We start from the raw sequence: 15940 nt of genomic DNA on the forward strand, positions 1-15940 counted from the left end.
ATTTTTAACTGAGGTATGATTTCAGAGAAAAATCCCAGTAGTTAATAGAACTCTCGAGGGTAAATTGATTCATGAGATACCTAATGTTAACTGCTTTATTTACAGTCACATTCTGTATTAAGTAGTGTACTTTTTTCTGTTTGTTTTTATAATCATCTTGTAAAAGTCTCCTTTGAAATACTCTTGTTGAAGTTGGAAAATGATTCCTATTCAAACAACCAATTTACAAATGTAAATTATTTTTTTTCCTCAGTGAGCAAAGACAAATATTTGATAAGTAAAAATTCATTTATATATATAGGTCTTCTTTAACCCAGAATTTCAGGCTATGCACTAACGCCCAGTTGTGAATGCTTAACTTCCATGAATTATGATACTGTAACCTTAGATATAGATTACAGCATCCATAATTGGAGCTCCAAAATTCCTAGATTACCATCACAGAGAGCCAGTTTTAAAAATGTGATAAATATGGTGCATATCCTATGGGATTCTAAAGCAAATGTGGGTTTCCATTCTCTGTTTCTACCCTTTGGCAGAATATTACAGACATGAACACAATCTTTAGCTAACTTCAGGCATTTCCTAAAAAAAGTAATGCTACAGTTAGTCTGGCTGGACTGGTTTCTTTGCCGTGCACCTGGTATATATCACTTTAAGAATAAATCATGCCTCATTAAATTACAATTAAATGAAATCATGATCATTTGTTTTTCTTGAAGAAGATGCTTTGCATATTGAAAGCCTAATTTGTTGCAGGTGAGAAAAAGATGAACAGATTATTTAGTATCACTTTATTTTTATTTTTATTTCATAATGCTGATTGTTGATTCATTTTGGTGTATACCAACTCGGAGCTATATGAATATAAACGAGGGCTCTCGTAATACTTTGTTTTATTGACTTTGTTATCACTCTGTCATTTATTATCAGCAGAGTCTGTCAGAGCAGTCTATTCAGAACTGCATTGTAATAGATTTCCATCCCGAGGCATTTTCTTATGAACAGACTTTTCACATTTCATTGCCACCTACTTTTTACCATTTTCAGTGGTGTGCTGCAAGCTTTCCCCTCACTTTTTGTATTGTATTTGAACCTGATATTTGAAGCACTGTTCCCTTGATAGCTTAGCATAGTGAGGAATGCATGTGCATATAACCATTCTGCTCAGATTGCTTCAAAAGTCAAGTTTTACATAACCCTACTGATAAGACTGAACTGTTTTCCATAGGCTTAGACAGGGGTGGGTTTCAACTGGTTCGCGGCGGTCCCTGCGAACCGGTTGGTCGGCGAACCCGGAAGTAAGTAACTTCCGGGAACGGCGAAGGGCCCACCCGCGGTCCTTACCCGGTTTTGACGAGTTCTGCGCTTCCACGCATGCGCAGGACGCATACAGTGCCTGCACGATCCTCCAGGAGCAGCTGGAGCATCGCACAGACGCTAGTACGCATGCGTGCACTGCGCGCGTGCACGAGGACGCCACCGGCCCCGTTCCAACCGAACCGGTTGGAACGGGGCGAGAAACCCACCCCTGGGCTTAGAGTAGTATTTGGATCCAATAAGATTGTGACCATCTTCATTAGTTTTACACTGGTATTTCAATATTGTGGCTTCACTTAATACTTCATAAGGAAATGGATCCTCCCTGGGCTAGCTGGGGCTGAGCTTCAGACTCCACTCACCCCTGCCCCCCAAAAGCCATCCCAGAGCCACAGTACCAAAAGAGCCGAGGTGGCGCAGTGATTAGGGTGCAGTACTGCAGGCCACTTCAGCTGACTGTTATGTGCAGTTCAGCGGTTCAAATCTCACCGGCTCAAAGGTTGACTCAACCTTCCATCCTTCTGAGGTGGGTGAAATGAGGACCCAGACTGTGCGGGCGATATGCTGACTCTGTAAACCGCTTAGAGAGGGCTGAAAGTCCTATGAAGCGGTATATAAGTCTAACTGCTATTGCTATTGCTATGAAGCGGTATATAAGTCTAACTGCTATTGCTATTGCTATAAAAGCCCCTTTGTGCTGGAAAAAAAGTGAAAAGCAGCTTCTAAGCATCAGTGCCAAAATCCTCTTTGTGCTGTGAGTAGGGGAAGTTGGAAGCAGTCTCTTTCCTTACTAAGGCTTGGGACTGGGAGAGACCAAGACCAGGTAGCTTGGCTTGGAAAGGTTACTTGCTTAATGAATTGTTATTGTCAGTTAGTAAGTAAGTAAGATCTTTATTATGGTCAAAGACCAGCAATATACATTTGTCTTTACACTATATTAAAAATACTAACATTAAAATATAATTAAAAGTATTTACATTAAAAGTGGATAATAACATAATGGTCCAAAGATTGTTAAAGGTATGTCCAGATAATTGGTACAAGATGGTACTATACTATAGCTATTTTTTTTCTTATGGACATTGCAGCAGCATAGAACTTTGCCACTGCATACGTGGTAACCAGGTTAGTGTCCTGGAGGTGAAAGCCTAGATAAAAATGGCCTGCCCTCCCTGGCAATCTCTCTAATAAGGGGAGAATATGTGCAGACCTACAAGCTCTGTATAGCTCGCAGTGTAATAGAACATGTGAATTATCTTCCATTTCTCCTTTACCACATATACAAACGCGTTCTGCTATAGGTGTTCTCTTATACCTGCCCTGGAGGAGTGCTGAAGGAAGAATGTTAAATCTGGCTCTGAAGAAAGCTATTCTTTGTTTTGGGGAGATCAGGTCATTTAGATATCTAAAGGTGGCGCAGTGGTTAAATGCAGCACTGCAGGCTACTTCAGCTGACTGCAGTTCTGCAGTTCGGCTGTTCAAATCTCACCGGCTCAGGGTTGACTCAGACTTCCATCCTTCCGAGGTGGGTAAAATGAGGACCCAGATTGTTGTTGGGGGCAATATGCTGACTCTGTAAACCGCTTAGAGAGGGCTGAAAGCCCTATGAAGCGGTATATAAGTCTAACTGCTATTGCTATTGCTATATCTTGCCGATTCCCACACACCCTGTTTGATTCTGTCCCTGCTGTGGAGAGGCAGTTAAGTTAATAGGGAAATGGGGAATGCTGGTATTGCCATCACTAAATGGTGCAGTCACATGCTGTTGTGTTTTACAACTGTATCACTTAGCAATGGAATTTCCAGTCTCAATTTTGATCCTAAGTCAAAGACTAGAAGATAATGGTAAGTACAGTCAACATAGTGATCTCTACAGGATTTCAGTTTGTTATTATACATGTTTGTTTACTGAAAGGAAACATTAAAAATTACCCAGTCAGTAGGCTTCCATACTACTGGATGTTAGACCAAAATGAAATGAAATAGTTGCACTCTGTATTGTACATTATCATTCAGCTCACAACAACTGAAAGAAAGAATCAAAGAAATCTGATTAATGATCTTTTTATATTCGAGAAATGGTAGTTGCAACAGTATTAAGGGGCTACTACCTTGATACGTTAGGGATGCGGTGGCTCAGTGGCTAAGATGCTGAGCTTGTCGATCAGAAGGTTGGCAGTTCAGCGGTGCGAATCCCTAGTGCCGCGTAACGGAGTGAGCTCCCATTAGTTGTCCCAAGCTTCTGCCAACCTAGCATTTCGAAAGCATGTAAAAATGCAAGTAGAAATATAGGGATCACTTTGGTGGGAAGGTAACAGCGCTCCATGAGCCTTTGGCATTTAGACATGCTGGCCATATGACCCTGGAGACGTCTTCGGACAGCGCTGGCTCTTCAGCTTAGAAACAGATATGAGCACCGCCCCTAAAGCCGGAAATGACTAGTATGCATGTACGGGGGAACATTTACATTTACTTTACCTTTATATGTTATTTTATTTGTTCATTACCAACATTTCTGATTGGTAAGAAATAAGGCGCTGGAGTAGGCCCAGTCATCGCCCAACCAGTAAAGTTTTTGTGTTCTTATTATTAATACTTTTCAAACTTGTTCATCATATGTAAGAAATTAGCACACTTTTTAAGAGTCTTTTAACATAGGAAACTGATATAATTCGCAATTCGCAATTTAATGGGTTTATATGCCGCCCAATCCCGGAGGACTCCGGGCGGCTTACAAATACGAAATGAAGTAAAATAACACACAGGGGGAGAATACAAACAATACAAACAATTTAAAAAATGCAACATACATTCGGTTAACTGGGGGTTGCACCTGATTTGGAAATCAGATATGATAATACTTTCCAAGTATATCTGAATTATCTGTTTTTAACATGTTTTCCAAGTTAGGTCTTGCAGAAGGAGGATTGTAAAGTAAACTTTGGATTTATGGATGCCAGGTGCCTTAGGTCAGGGATGTCAAATTCAACGCCTGGGGGCCAGATCCAGCTAGTGGGTGCTTAGATCTGGCCTTTGGGCCCACCTGAGAAACAGCAAAGAACTGGCCCACAGTGCCTCTGGCAGCGAAAATGGAGCTTGCGAGGGCCACATGTGGCTCTCCCAGGCTCCATTTTCAGCTGTGATGACCTCCTGCTGCCCTCTGCCAGTGAAAACAGAGCTCAGGGAGGCCGCATGCAGCCCCCCAAGTTCTGTTTTCATTGGCAGAGGGCGGCAGGAGGCCGTTGAAGCTGAAAATGGAGCTCTGGACCCCGTTGTCTCTGGCAGAGTGCTTAGGCCACCACAGACACTCCCGACTTAAGTGAGGTCAAGCTGGCCATGCCCACCCTAACAAAGCCCACCCCGGCCCCCGAGGTCAAACAGAACCCTGATGCGGCCCTCAATGAAATCGAGTTTTACACCCCTGCCGTAGGTGATACCATGGGCAATGTTACAATACACAGATTACAGTCTTTACCTCTTAACAGAAACACATAACAATAGTTTTGCAGGAGATTAAAATGTTTGCCTAGGGCCCCCACAGTAGGAAGTGTGCTAATTCCAGCCCAAGTAAAAAGTCTAATGTAGTGGTCAATTAAGTGGCTATTATTTTTTTACTTTTAAAAAAAATCCAAACTACAAAAGAGGGATATTGTCAAGTCACTGCATTTGTGAACTTTATACTTACAGTGTCCATACTATACTATAAAGGACAGACCTTTGTTTCATAAAGCTGTTATTAAATGTAATTATTCATTTTATTGGTCTTAAGACTTACCGTTGCCTTTGTAAAGCAGAGTTATAAACAGTTTTATTTATTTATTTTTGTCAAATTCATATAGCTACCCTTCTCACGTGAAGCGACTCCAGGGTGCTCCCAATACATGTAAACAAGGAACTGAAACATTTTACAAACCCATTAAAAACAATAAGAATACATAAAACAAGACCACAAGAGGGTAGCTATTACACATAAGACAAGGCTCCCTATTACTAGAGGATTCCCAGGCTTGCGGAAGGCTTATCCTGAGGAACCTCTGAGATTTGCCCCCTTTTCACTATCCTTATGCTTGGTTATACTTTAAAGTATTGTCTTTTTTATGCATCTAATTTTATGCAGATTTAGAACATTAATCAGCAGTCAGGCACATTTTATCCATGAATAAAAAAGCAGAAGCATGTAACTGATTTGAGGAAATATTTTTAACATATCATAAGTACCTGTGCCTTGAATAATTATTTTATATTTTGCATTGATTTGTTACATATCTTAGCACAGGGTTTTTCAACCTTGTCAACTTGAAGTCCTGTGGACTTCAACTCCCAGAATTCCCCAGCCAGCTATGCTGGCTGGGGGATTCTGGGAGTTGAAGTCCACAGGACTTCAAGTTGACAAGGTTGAGAAACACTGTCTTAGCATATCCTCCTTTTATATAGAAGCTCAAGGCGGCATACATACGGTGCCCTCCTATTTTTCCTCTCAACCACAGTCCTGGAAAGTTCATTAGGCTGAGGGAGAGTGATTGGTCCAACAATTATTTTTTTAAAGTAGTCTTCTCTTTGTGATTCTGGTCTGCTTCTTCAAAGAGTATCAGTTTCACTTTTTTCACGTATGTATGAATTTCTCATTTTAAGTAATTGTGAGCATTTCCCCCATATATCTTGATGCAGGGAAATTTTATATATTGAAATAAGATTGGGACACATTAATTTGCTATAAACTTTCCTGCCTAGAAACAATGCAGCCAATGATTTTCCCTTCCGAGAATGGTATTTTGGAGGAATTGGCAATATGTTGAAGTTCTATGCAGAGTGCAGATAGAAGGAAGGAGGATGGACAAAATACCATAACATTTAGGTGGCAGTTGTACCATTTATTTGCAGCACAAGTAGGAGTTATTTTCTAGTTATGAATCTGCTATAAAGAGGAAATTTTAGTTGAAATTCTCCAGGACAAAGGAGCACGAAAGTACAGCAAATGATTAGAGATTCTGTTACTCAAAGACTAAAGTCTTAGTGTCAGAGTAATCGGTAATTTTTATGTCCTAGTGCTCCATAACTTTTTATATTCTATGACTTTACTTGGTTTCTAAGACTTTATAAGCTGTAGTAGAACTGAACTGCTGACTTCTTTCATGTAAAAGACTCAAACAATCTAGATATATTTGATGAATCTGACCATTGCCACCTCCCAACTTTTTAAACGAGGCAGCAATTTCCAAATTAATTAATTTTAAAGATGAATTATCTTAAGGATTTCTCATATTTGCAGCATTTTCCCTATTAGAAAGAATCGACAGTTTGCAGTGAACGAACTGTAGCATCCAAACCTTGCCAAACATTTTTCTTCATAAGTCCCCTGAGCTGTTTAAATGTCTGAACTAAATTTACCAAACTTGGCAGATTCCTGAAGTTGAACAGAACTGCCAAGTGTTTGCAACCTCAAGCAGAAAAAGTGAGAACTCTAATCGTTTTTAGGCACCTGTCTATAATTGCAGTGTTATAATGGTGTCTTTACTACTCACTTGCCTCAAAGGCAGATTTGTATTTGGGTTGTTCTTAAGTGAAAGGTAGAATATAATTGCTCTTAAATCAGTCGTGGGCCCTAGAAAACAAGGTTTGTTTCTAGAAAACATTCCATGTGCTTTGACATCTGATGAAAGGTCTCAAGCCTGCAGCCTGGCCAATTATAACTAACACATTTTTTTTTAAAAGACTTGGACTTTTTTTTAATTTTTTGAACCAGGGATTGCTATCAGAGATACTGCGTAAAGAAGAAGACCCTAGAACAGCTTCGCAATCCCTCCTGGTAAATCTGAGGGCAATGCAGAATTTCCTCAACCTACCTGAGACAGAGCGAGATCGTATATATCAGGATGAGAGAGAGAGGAGTATGAACCCCAATGTGAGCATGGTGTCTTCAGCTGCCAGCAGTCCAAGTTCCTCCAGAACCCCCCAGGTAAGGTTCAACCCTATTATAATTGCTTTCAGTGTTGTCCCCTCATACAGAAAACCTAAAGTCAGGCATCCTACAAGATGGCTGGTTAGGTTTTTCCTGGACCGATATTAATTAGAAAAGAAAAGACATTCTTAAATTCTTAGGGTTTTAAATTATGTGGTCTTTTAATAACACTTCTGGGATGGAACTGATCTACTATTTTTAAAATTAATGCTGCAAATATAAAGAAGGAACCTTCAATTAAATACATGAAAGAATTCAAATATCTACAGGGGAGGTTATATCCTTTGGCTGTGATCTGAATCTCCTCAAATCAATGGTGTACAGAGCTAGGCATGATATTTCCTTTCAGGACCAATTGCGCACTTCATTCTCAACATGTGCCTGAACTTTTTTCATAATTTTACTTAGGGATTGCACCTTTAATTTTATCTTACGGTTGTTTTCAGTTGCTTCAGTAGCTCATCTTCTGGTTGGCAAATTGACCTCCAGGGTGCATCTAGAAGTGCTGAAATAAAATTAAGAGGTTGTTAGGTTGATTGCAACTAATAGAATAAAACCTTTCAAAATAAGTACTTGGACATGTTTAACGGATTTCATTGAAGATATTTTAGAGGTCTGTAGTTGGCTTGGAGATACAATTCAACATGTAAGTGCTGATCTTTAACCTCCCAAATGGTTTTGAGTCATGAAAGTTTAAGTGAACAGATCCAGCCTGTTGAATGTGGTTACATTAAACTGCTAATAGTTGTTGCCAAAAGGATGAACCAGAATTTCTACTAGCAGAGAGCATGATAGGATGATAATGTTGTGTTTCCTCCCACAATTATTGTTGGAGAAAGGAACCGCTGAAAATTAATGTCTGAATCAAACTTTTGACACAATATTTATTAGAGAAGACAGGGAGTCCTCGGCTGCTATGAAATGGCTGACAGAACATAAATAAATGCTTCAAGGATAGGGGATCAGTGTATGGATTAGCAAACTATAACATTTTACCTTTTAGCAAATTTTTAAAAAATCATAATTTAAAAAAAATTGGATTGTAATGCTGAAGTTGGAACAAGCTAAGTGATTTTTATACCTGGATTTATTCTATTCTATTTTAATCTTTGCCATGCCATGCCATGCCATGCCATTCTTCTTCTACTATCTTATTTAAAACAGTTTATGTGTGTATGATAATACATAATTTACATATGCATTTTTTTTAGTATCTAGTTTTGTTTGGTATATTTGTTTTGTAAAAGGGTTGCTTTCTAAAGATTTTCCTTCTCTTCTTTTACTTTATCTCCCCTTATTTGGCTTAGTATAATTTTATATAGTGTTATCATATTTTTTTCTTTTGTCTTTGGTGTTTTTCCCATTCTATATAGCTTTTAAAAAAATAAAATAAACTCCTTTTTCAAAGTATAGTATATTGTATTTTATATACTATATACATTATATGGTTGTACTACCATTTAATTTATGTATAATATTGTAAAAGGATTAAAATTTAAAAGATTAAATACGTACAAATATTTCTACACATTTCTCTAAATGTACACATTTTGTATGCATCTTACATGTTTGTTCAAGTATTTTTTTACCTAAACAATTCACAAACTTCTCAAACACATTATATATTGAGATATGTTTTACCTAATACATAGTTTTCTACTCATTTTTAAAATGGAGAAGAAATAGGAGTCAGACAAAAAAATTGAATTATAAATTCAGTAGGAAAAAATGAGTTCAGGAAAAACTCTCACTCTCATTATACTGAGGATATTGTTCTACTAATTTTTGGTGATGTTTCTAGAGATTACTTTATGTTTACTTAGAGTTTGGGAGGCTGGGTATACAGATCTAACTCCTTTGGTGGAACTGAATATATGCAATATGTGAAAATTGGCATTTCACTTCACTCTGTGTACTTTTACTCTCCAGTTATCAGTGTTCTTTATTTCTTTTCTATCTTTAAGAACATTTGATTATAATCATAAGGCTTTACGCTTAGATTTTGATGATGATTTTTCTTCCTCTTTTGTATGCCTCAGCCTTAGGCTAATAATTTCTAGAGCAGGATATAGCTAAAAGTTACAATATTTAACAGAAAAAAAGTATAACACTACTAAAAATAGAAGAGGGACAAAATTAACAGCAAAGGTAAAATATAACTTAAGAGGGGCTTTTCTTTGTGTTGGAAAGGTAACAAATGTCGATTGATTGAAAGAATTTATAAGTGCCTCCGGGCAGCTAACAATAATTCTGGGAGCCTTGTAATATTTGATATTTGGTTGGCCTCCCTATGGAAAACATAAGATGCCTGTAAATGAAAACTCATTTGGTCACCCTGGGAAGAGTCCAAGAAGATAACTATAACATTTATGCCAGTTCATTTGAACACTGGCAGGGAATTACATCCAAGATAGAAAGTGAGTAAATTATCTAGAGAATGGAATAGATTTCTTTTAGAAAAAAACAAAATCTGCAGTGGTATAAGCTACCTTCTGCTGCTGAAGCAGGGAAAAATTCCTATATGTTAACTTATTTTACAGTGCATATATGATTTATTTTTTGCCTAAATCATAGTACTGAGAAGAATAATTTAATGCTAGAAGAATTCTTTAAGATATCGCCATGATAGGCAGACAGGAGAAAACATATTTGAAATGAAAGACAATTTTCCCCCTGATGCCGAAGTTAATCCTATATAAAAAAATACTGTTTCCATAGATACCAATCTGTGATACAATTTTGCAGTATAGTAGATAATCTCAGAGTATCAAGAAATATAGTCAATGTTTGTTTTCACTTCCCTATTATATTGCTTTTTAAAAATTGTAATTTTCTGGTTGTAGCTTTCAAGATGATCAAGTTTTGTTTTGGAATGTGTATTTGGTAGTAGATAATCAATGCCAAATTGATCAGAAAAAAGAAGAGTCCAAATGTTTTGAGATGAATATAGCAATATTTAAATATGGGCTTCTGCTTCTTAATTTGTTCTTTGGTAAAAGTCAAGGGATATTAGAAAAAAGGTTTAAGGTTTTTTAAGGTTTTATTGGGATTTATATGCCGCCCTTTTCCCTGAGGGGACTCAGGGCGGCTTACAACCACAGGGGAGGGGGGTGCAAGGTCAAAAACAAAACAATATGTGCACAAAGAAAAAATAATAAAACACAACTTTCATTCAGCGATCAAACACTCGGGCGGGTAATTGGAAACCTATCCCCAGGCCTGCTGGGAGAGCCAGATCTTGAGGGCTGCGCGGAAGGTCTGGATAGTGGTGAGGGTACGGATCTCCATGGGGAGCTCGTTCCACAGGGTCGGGGCGGCAACAGAAAAGGCTCTCCTCCGTGTGGTCGCCAGTCGACATTGACTGGCAGATGGAATTCGGAGGAGGCCCAGTCTGTGCGATCTAATTGGTCGATTTAGGGAGGTAATCGGCAGAAGGCGGTCTCTCAAGTACCCAGACCCGCTACCATGGAGTGCTTTAAAGATGGTCATCAGTATCCTGAAGCGCACCCGGAGACCAACAGGCAGCCAATGCAGCTCGCGGAGGACAGGTGTAACGTGGGCGAACCGCGGTGCGCCCACTATCACTCGCGCGGCTGCATTTTGGACTAGCTGCAGTCGCCGGATGCACTTCAGGGGCAACCCCATGTAGAGCCCATTGCAGTATTCCAGTCTAGAGATCACAAGGGCTCGAGTGACTGTTGTGAGAGCCCCCCGGTCTAGGTAGGGCCGCAACTGGCGGACCAGGCGAACCTGGGCAAATGCCCCCCTGGTCACAGCTGACAGCTGGTGATCGAAAGTCAGCTGTGGGTCCAGGAGGACTCCTAAGTTGCGGACCCTATCTGAGGGGTATAAAATTTGACCCCCCAGCCTAAGCGTTGGTATATTAGCCAAATTATTGGGGGGGAAACACAACAGCCACTCGGTCTTATCCGGGTTGAGTACCAGTTTGTTAGCACTCATCCAGTTCCTAACGGCCTCCAAACCCTGGTTCATCACGTCCACCGCTTCATTGAGTTGGCACGGGGCGGACAGATACAATTGCGTATCGTCCGCATATTGATGGTATTTTATCCCGTGCCTCCGAATGATCTCGCCCAGCGGTTTCATGTATATGTTAAATAGTAGGGGGGATAGGACCGAACCCTGAGGTACCCCACATGTTAGGGGCCTCAGGGACGATCTCTGCCCCCCGACCAACACCGACTGCGACCTGTCCGAGAGGTAGGAGGAGAACCACCGCAGAACAGTGCCTCCCACTCCCACCTCCCGCAGTCGTCGCAGAAGGATACCATGGTCGATGGTATCGAAAGCCGCTGAGAGGTCAAGGAGAACCAGGATGGACGCATAGCCTCCATCTCTGGCCCTCCAGAGATCATCGGTCAATGCGACCAAAGCGGTTTCTGTGCTGTAACCAGGTCTGAAGCCGGACTGGAAGGGGTCAAGATAGCTAGCTTCCTCCAAGGCCCGTTGAAGCTGAAAGGCCACCACCTTCTCAACAACCTTCCCAGATATGAGGCTGATTTTAGTAAAGTATATTTATAAATGCCATTCTTTTGTGTTTGCTCCATTTTGTCTATTTGAAAAAATAAAACTTCATTGAAATAAAGTAATAATTATAAAAATACAAAGCAGCATCTTTTAAACAATCTTGTTAACACACTAGAAAAAGTGAATTTTCAAGCCCTTTTAATAATGCAATTTATAATCACAAATTTGACTAAAATAATTTTTTTATATTGTCTGATAACAAGTTAGTGAAACTAGAACCAGGCCCCTTTAATTTTGTAATTTTAGTGCCATAATAAAGAAGATTCTGCTTCTTCGGGCCACAAATCATGGTGGAATAATTCAGAGCTTCTCCAAATTGACCAGAGAACACAGGTAAACATATTCCAAAATGGTTCTAATCCTATATTTTTTTAATATACTGAATATATTCTTGAGACATTTATATTACAGCAACTTTTAAATCTGGGTTTTTCGAATACAAGGCAAATTGGCCCTAAACCTGGTTCTCAAATACAAGACAAAACCCCACACTTCCATTTTAATAATACCTTGTTAAGACATCTCTTTTGTTTTGTTAAAGATGATAAAATATTTAGCCCTGTTAAACTTTCAACCAATGTAAAATGCTTACTCTGTATGCTGTTGTAATGGATCAGCATGGAGGAATTGCTATTACTTCTTTTAGTCTTTTTCACCTTTTTCTAACTTTTTGCTTTAACATGTATTTTAATATTCTAAAACTTTGCTGAACAGAATAACAGAGTTGAAAGTCTACTAGCCTAGTTTAAGTAGAGTCCTTGGTCATTACTTTACTTTTGCATGTTTCTTTAAACTGTCCTTGATTAAAATGATTGCCGGCGTGATTTATTAGTTCTTGCAATAACTGATTTGCCTTTTCTTAGTAAAATTAGTAGCCACTGTAATGTGCAGTAGATTTCTAGATTTTTGTGCAGCAAAATCCCACCTCAGTTCTTTTAGTAGATTTATCTGTGAAGGAGATATTCTCTCATTAGTTTCCTTCAATTGTCATAGAAATCGATAGGAAATCATTTATTTAAAAGGAATGTAATGGAATGTACCCAGCTGCAATGTGGGTTTATGAAGTCAATGGCAGCATATCAAGCACACTGGCAGGCTTAGAGTTATTAATCTTTTTTTCATACCCACTGATTTCCTAGGTGAAATTAGGTGACTGTCTGGCCAGCATAATGATGGGGAACCATACATACTAAAATGACATGTATAATTTTAATAAAGAATGAAAGAGAGTTGTGGGAGTACATTAAATTGAGTAATAATTTATTATTTAGAGACCTCTATGCATTTACTCATTTTTTTTTCTGGAAGAATTGGCTCTTCCTCTAAGGTATGATTTTTGGGGGGGAGAAGAGGGGGAGAGAGCAAAAATTCAAATAGTCATATAGGTAATATATTGTATTTGAGGACTAGCTGAATAAAATAATTGTTTAAGCATTACTTCATCTGATTCATAACCTTTTAATTTCCTAGTATATATTTGTGTGTGTGTTGAAAGTCAGAGCAATTGAAGAATACTGTGTGTATGTTTGTAGAAAAAGAGAGTGAAAGAGAGTGCATACACATGCTTTGTATGTCCTATAGGAATGCCCTGCAATTATTTCCAATCACAATTAACCTGATTAGAATAATGGACAGGAAGTGTCCCTCTGTAGCTAATGCAGTTTGGCATCAGCTGACTGAAATCCTTTGATAATTTCTGCACAGATGGCTGGGCTGAAAGCAGCACTATTTTAATTATTATTTTCATGGTCTCTCGATAGGCCAAAACCTCAACACCGACAACAGACCTCCCCATTAAGGTGGACGGAGCCAACATCAACATCACAGCTGCCATTTATGACGAGATCCAACAGGAGATGAAAAGGGCCAAGGTATCACAGGCTCTGTTCGCCAAAGTAGCTGCCAACAAAAGCCAGGTGAGCAGGGGATTCTCTTTTAAGAGCCGGAATAACTTTGAGGTTGACAAATCCCTTCTACAGATAAAAAATATACCTATACAACCTTTTCTTATTTGTGCTTTTGTTCCAGAATAATTTCTTCCTTCTTTAAATAGACTGAATAGCTAAAACGCACGGATCTTGTAAGAAAAAGTAAAACACAAATAAATCCAAAACTATAAAATAGGGATTTCTGAATGATGGTGTTTTTGTATGTTTGATAGAGATCTTAAAGAGTGATAATCACTATTTCTTGGTTTACAGTGGGTTTTTTTCCCTTTCAGTAAAAAAGATGAAATGGAGTAATAATAAAACATAGAAAGTAATATTAGTCACATACTGATTTTAACAGAAATATTGTGAACCTACACATCAGTAATGTTGGTTTGATTATAAAATGGATCAAAATCGTCCTCATGTCCATTTTCTTCTAACAGTTCATGTTTTCTAATATACCCCTTGCTTTTAGTTTCGTCTAAGGCTTAATATTCACAGGAAAAAAAGAGTGCAATATGGAATACATAAAAGGAAAATGCCATGGACCCCTTTTATACACAGTTAAAAGAATAAAAATCTCACGTACCACATGGCAAAATATAATGAGAGCTGGAACTGTTAAACGAATAAAGCTGTTAAAAGCATAATGCCACTTGGCACAACTACTGTGCATTTAACGGTTTTCCACTGTGTAATAAATGACATATGCGATAAAAGTGCAGTAAAATAAAAACTGCACAATTGATTTTGCAAACGTGCCTTTCGGCCTCTTCTTTTTTGCATTTTTTTCGTACACAAACACACACATATACACTTAAGACAAGATAGTTTTTAATAAAGAATATTTAGCACAAACTGAATAACCGGGATCCTTTTGAGGTTTGGCTGGAAAATGCCTGGAATCTTGCTGTCATTTTATGCAGAAAAGTCCTGAAACAGAAATGTTCTAAGTCACTGAAAATAATTTGAGTATCTCAACAACTTCAATTAGTGCCAGTTTGAATACTGAAATTCCAGAGGAATCACCCATGAGTTATTCTCTTTAACTAGAATATTTTAATTGTTTGTGATCTGAAAAAGAAAACAGTTTTGCAGTATGTAGAATCAATAGAGAGAATTTAAAAAATGAGCAGCAAGGTTGATCAAATGTGTGAAAATAAAATTTGCTGTGGTTGTGCCTTGCAAACACGTCTTGCATGAGTATATCTGAGTATGTGCTTTTCATTTCACAATTCTCTCAAGTAACCCTAATTTTTTATACTTTTAACTCTTTTGAAATATTGCAGTAACTGCAACATTTGATGTTAGGAATAGGAAATGTATTCAGCTCCGATAACCACATCAAAACCTAATATTATGAGCTTGGAGTTTCTGTTTTTATATCAAGCTCATTTATGAATATGTTTTCAAACTTGGTTGCCATAGTATCATTATTTTATAATACTGAGTTGTGGGGAAGCTAGGGCAAAATTTGAGAACTGTTGATGTGCTTAATGTTTATAGCCTAAGTGTCAAGATCCATTTACTTATTTAGAGTTTAAAGCCTAAAAAACATCTCAAAGAGACCTACTTTGTATGAATCTCTGGAAAATCAGTAACCACCACTTAGACCTGTTTAAAAATATCTTGCTACCACAAGTGTTCTAATTAAATTATTAGTGAGATCCAACTCTTTAAATAATGCTACTCTAGATCATATATGACTTAGTTACATAGTGTAATACTTTGCTTCCAACTGTGTGCAGCTCTAGGCCTCTGGAGAAACTCACAAATGGAGAGTGATATTACCAATATCAAGTGATTATCTATACTCTTCAGACTGGTATCTTGAGTAATTTATTCAGAAGAGTAAAGCACAGGTATTCATTACATGAAAAGTGCTTCTGACTGCTTGAAGTCTCATTTTGATAGGCCGCTGTTCATGAAAGAAATCTTTGCACAGAATGTGGTATAAAAATGACAGGTTTATTTAGTGATTTGGAAAATTGTTACTTCTATTTCTACTTTAGAAAACTGTTAGTGCCAATTTAAACTCATATATTGCATAAAACCTTTCTCTACAATCTGAGATTTTAGATTCAAATTCAAATGTTATCCAGATTACCATCATCCAATACTAGCCAAGAAAAGACTCATTCTAAATAATATTCTCTGGCAATGATGTTAGCGATAGGAAACA

At 38.1% G+C, this 15940-nt stretch overlaps 1 protein-coding gene across 2 annotated transcripts in view; it reads left to right on the forward strand.

Annotated features, from left to right (window-relative positions):
* Window positions 1–15940, forward strand: part of SATB2 (SATB homeobox 2) — a 139861-nt gene that overhangs the window by 83911 nt on the left and 40010 nt on the right. Inside the window, exons 8-9 of one of the 2 annotated variants that reach the window (XM_087707416.1) lie at window positions 7064–7276; window positions 13588–13743. In XM_087707416.1, coding sequence (XP_087563542.1) covers window positions 7064–7276; window positions 13588–13743 — 369 coding nt within the window. The remainder of the gene's footprint in view (window positions 1–7063; window positions 7277–13587; window positions 13744–15940) is intronic. The other variant, XM_087707424.1, reaches the window with a different exon arrangement.

This window comes from Thamnophis sirtalis, unplaced genomic scaffold (assembly GCF_051295495.1).
Source record: "Thamnophis sirtalis isolate CommonGarterSnake01/CBP01778 unplaced genomic scaffold, rThaSir2_p1.2 scaffold_1, whole genome shotgun sequence".
Lineage (NCBI taxonomy): Eukaryota > Metazoa > Chordata > Lepidosauria > Squamata > Natricidae > Thamnophis > Thamnophis sirtalis.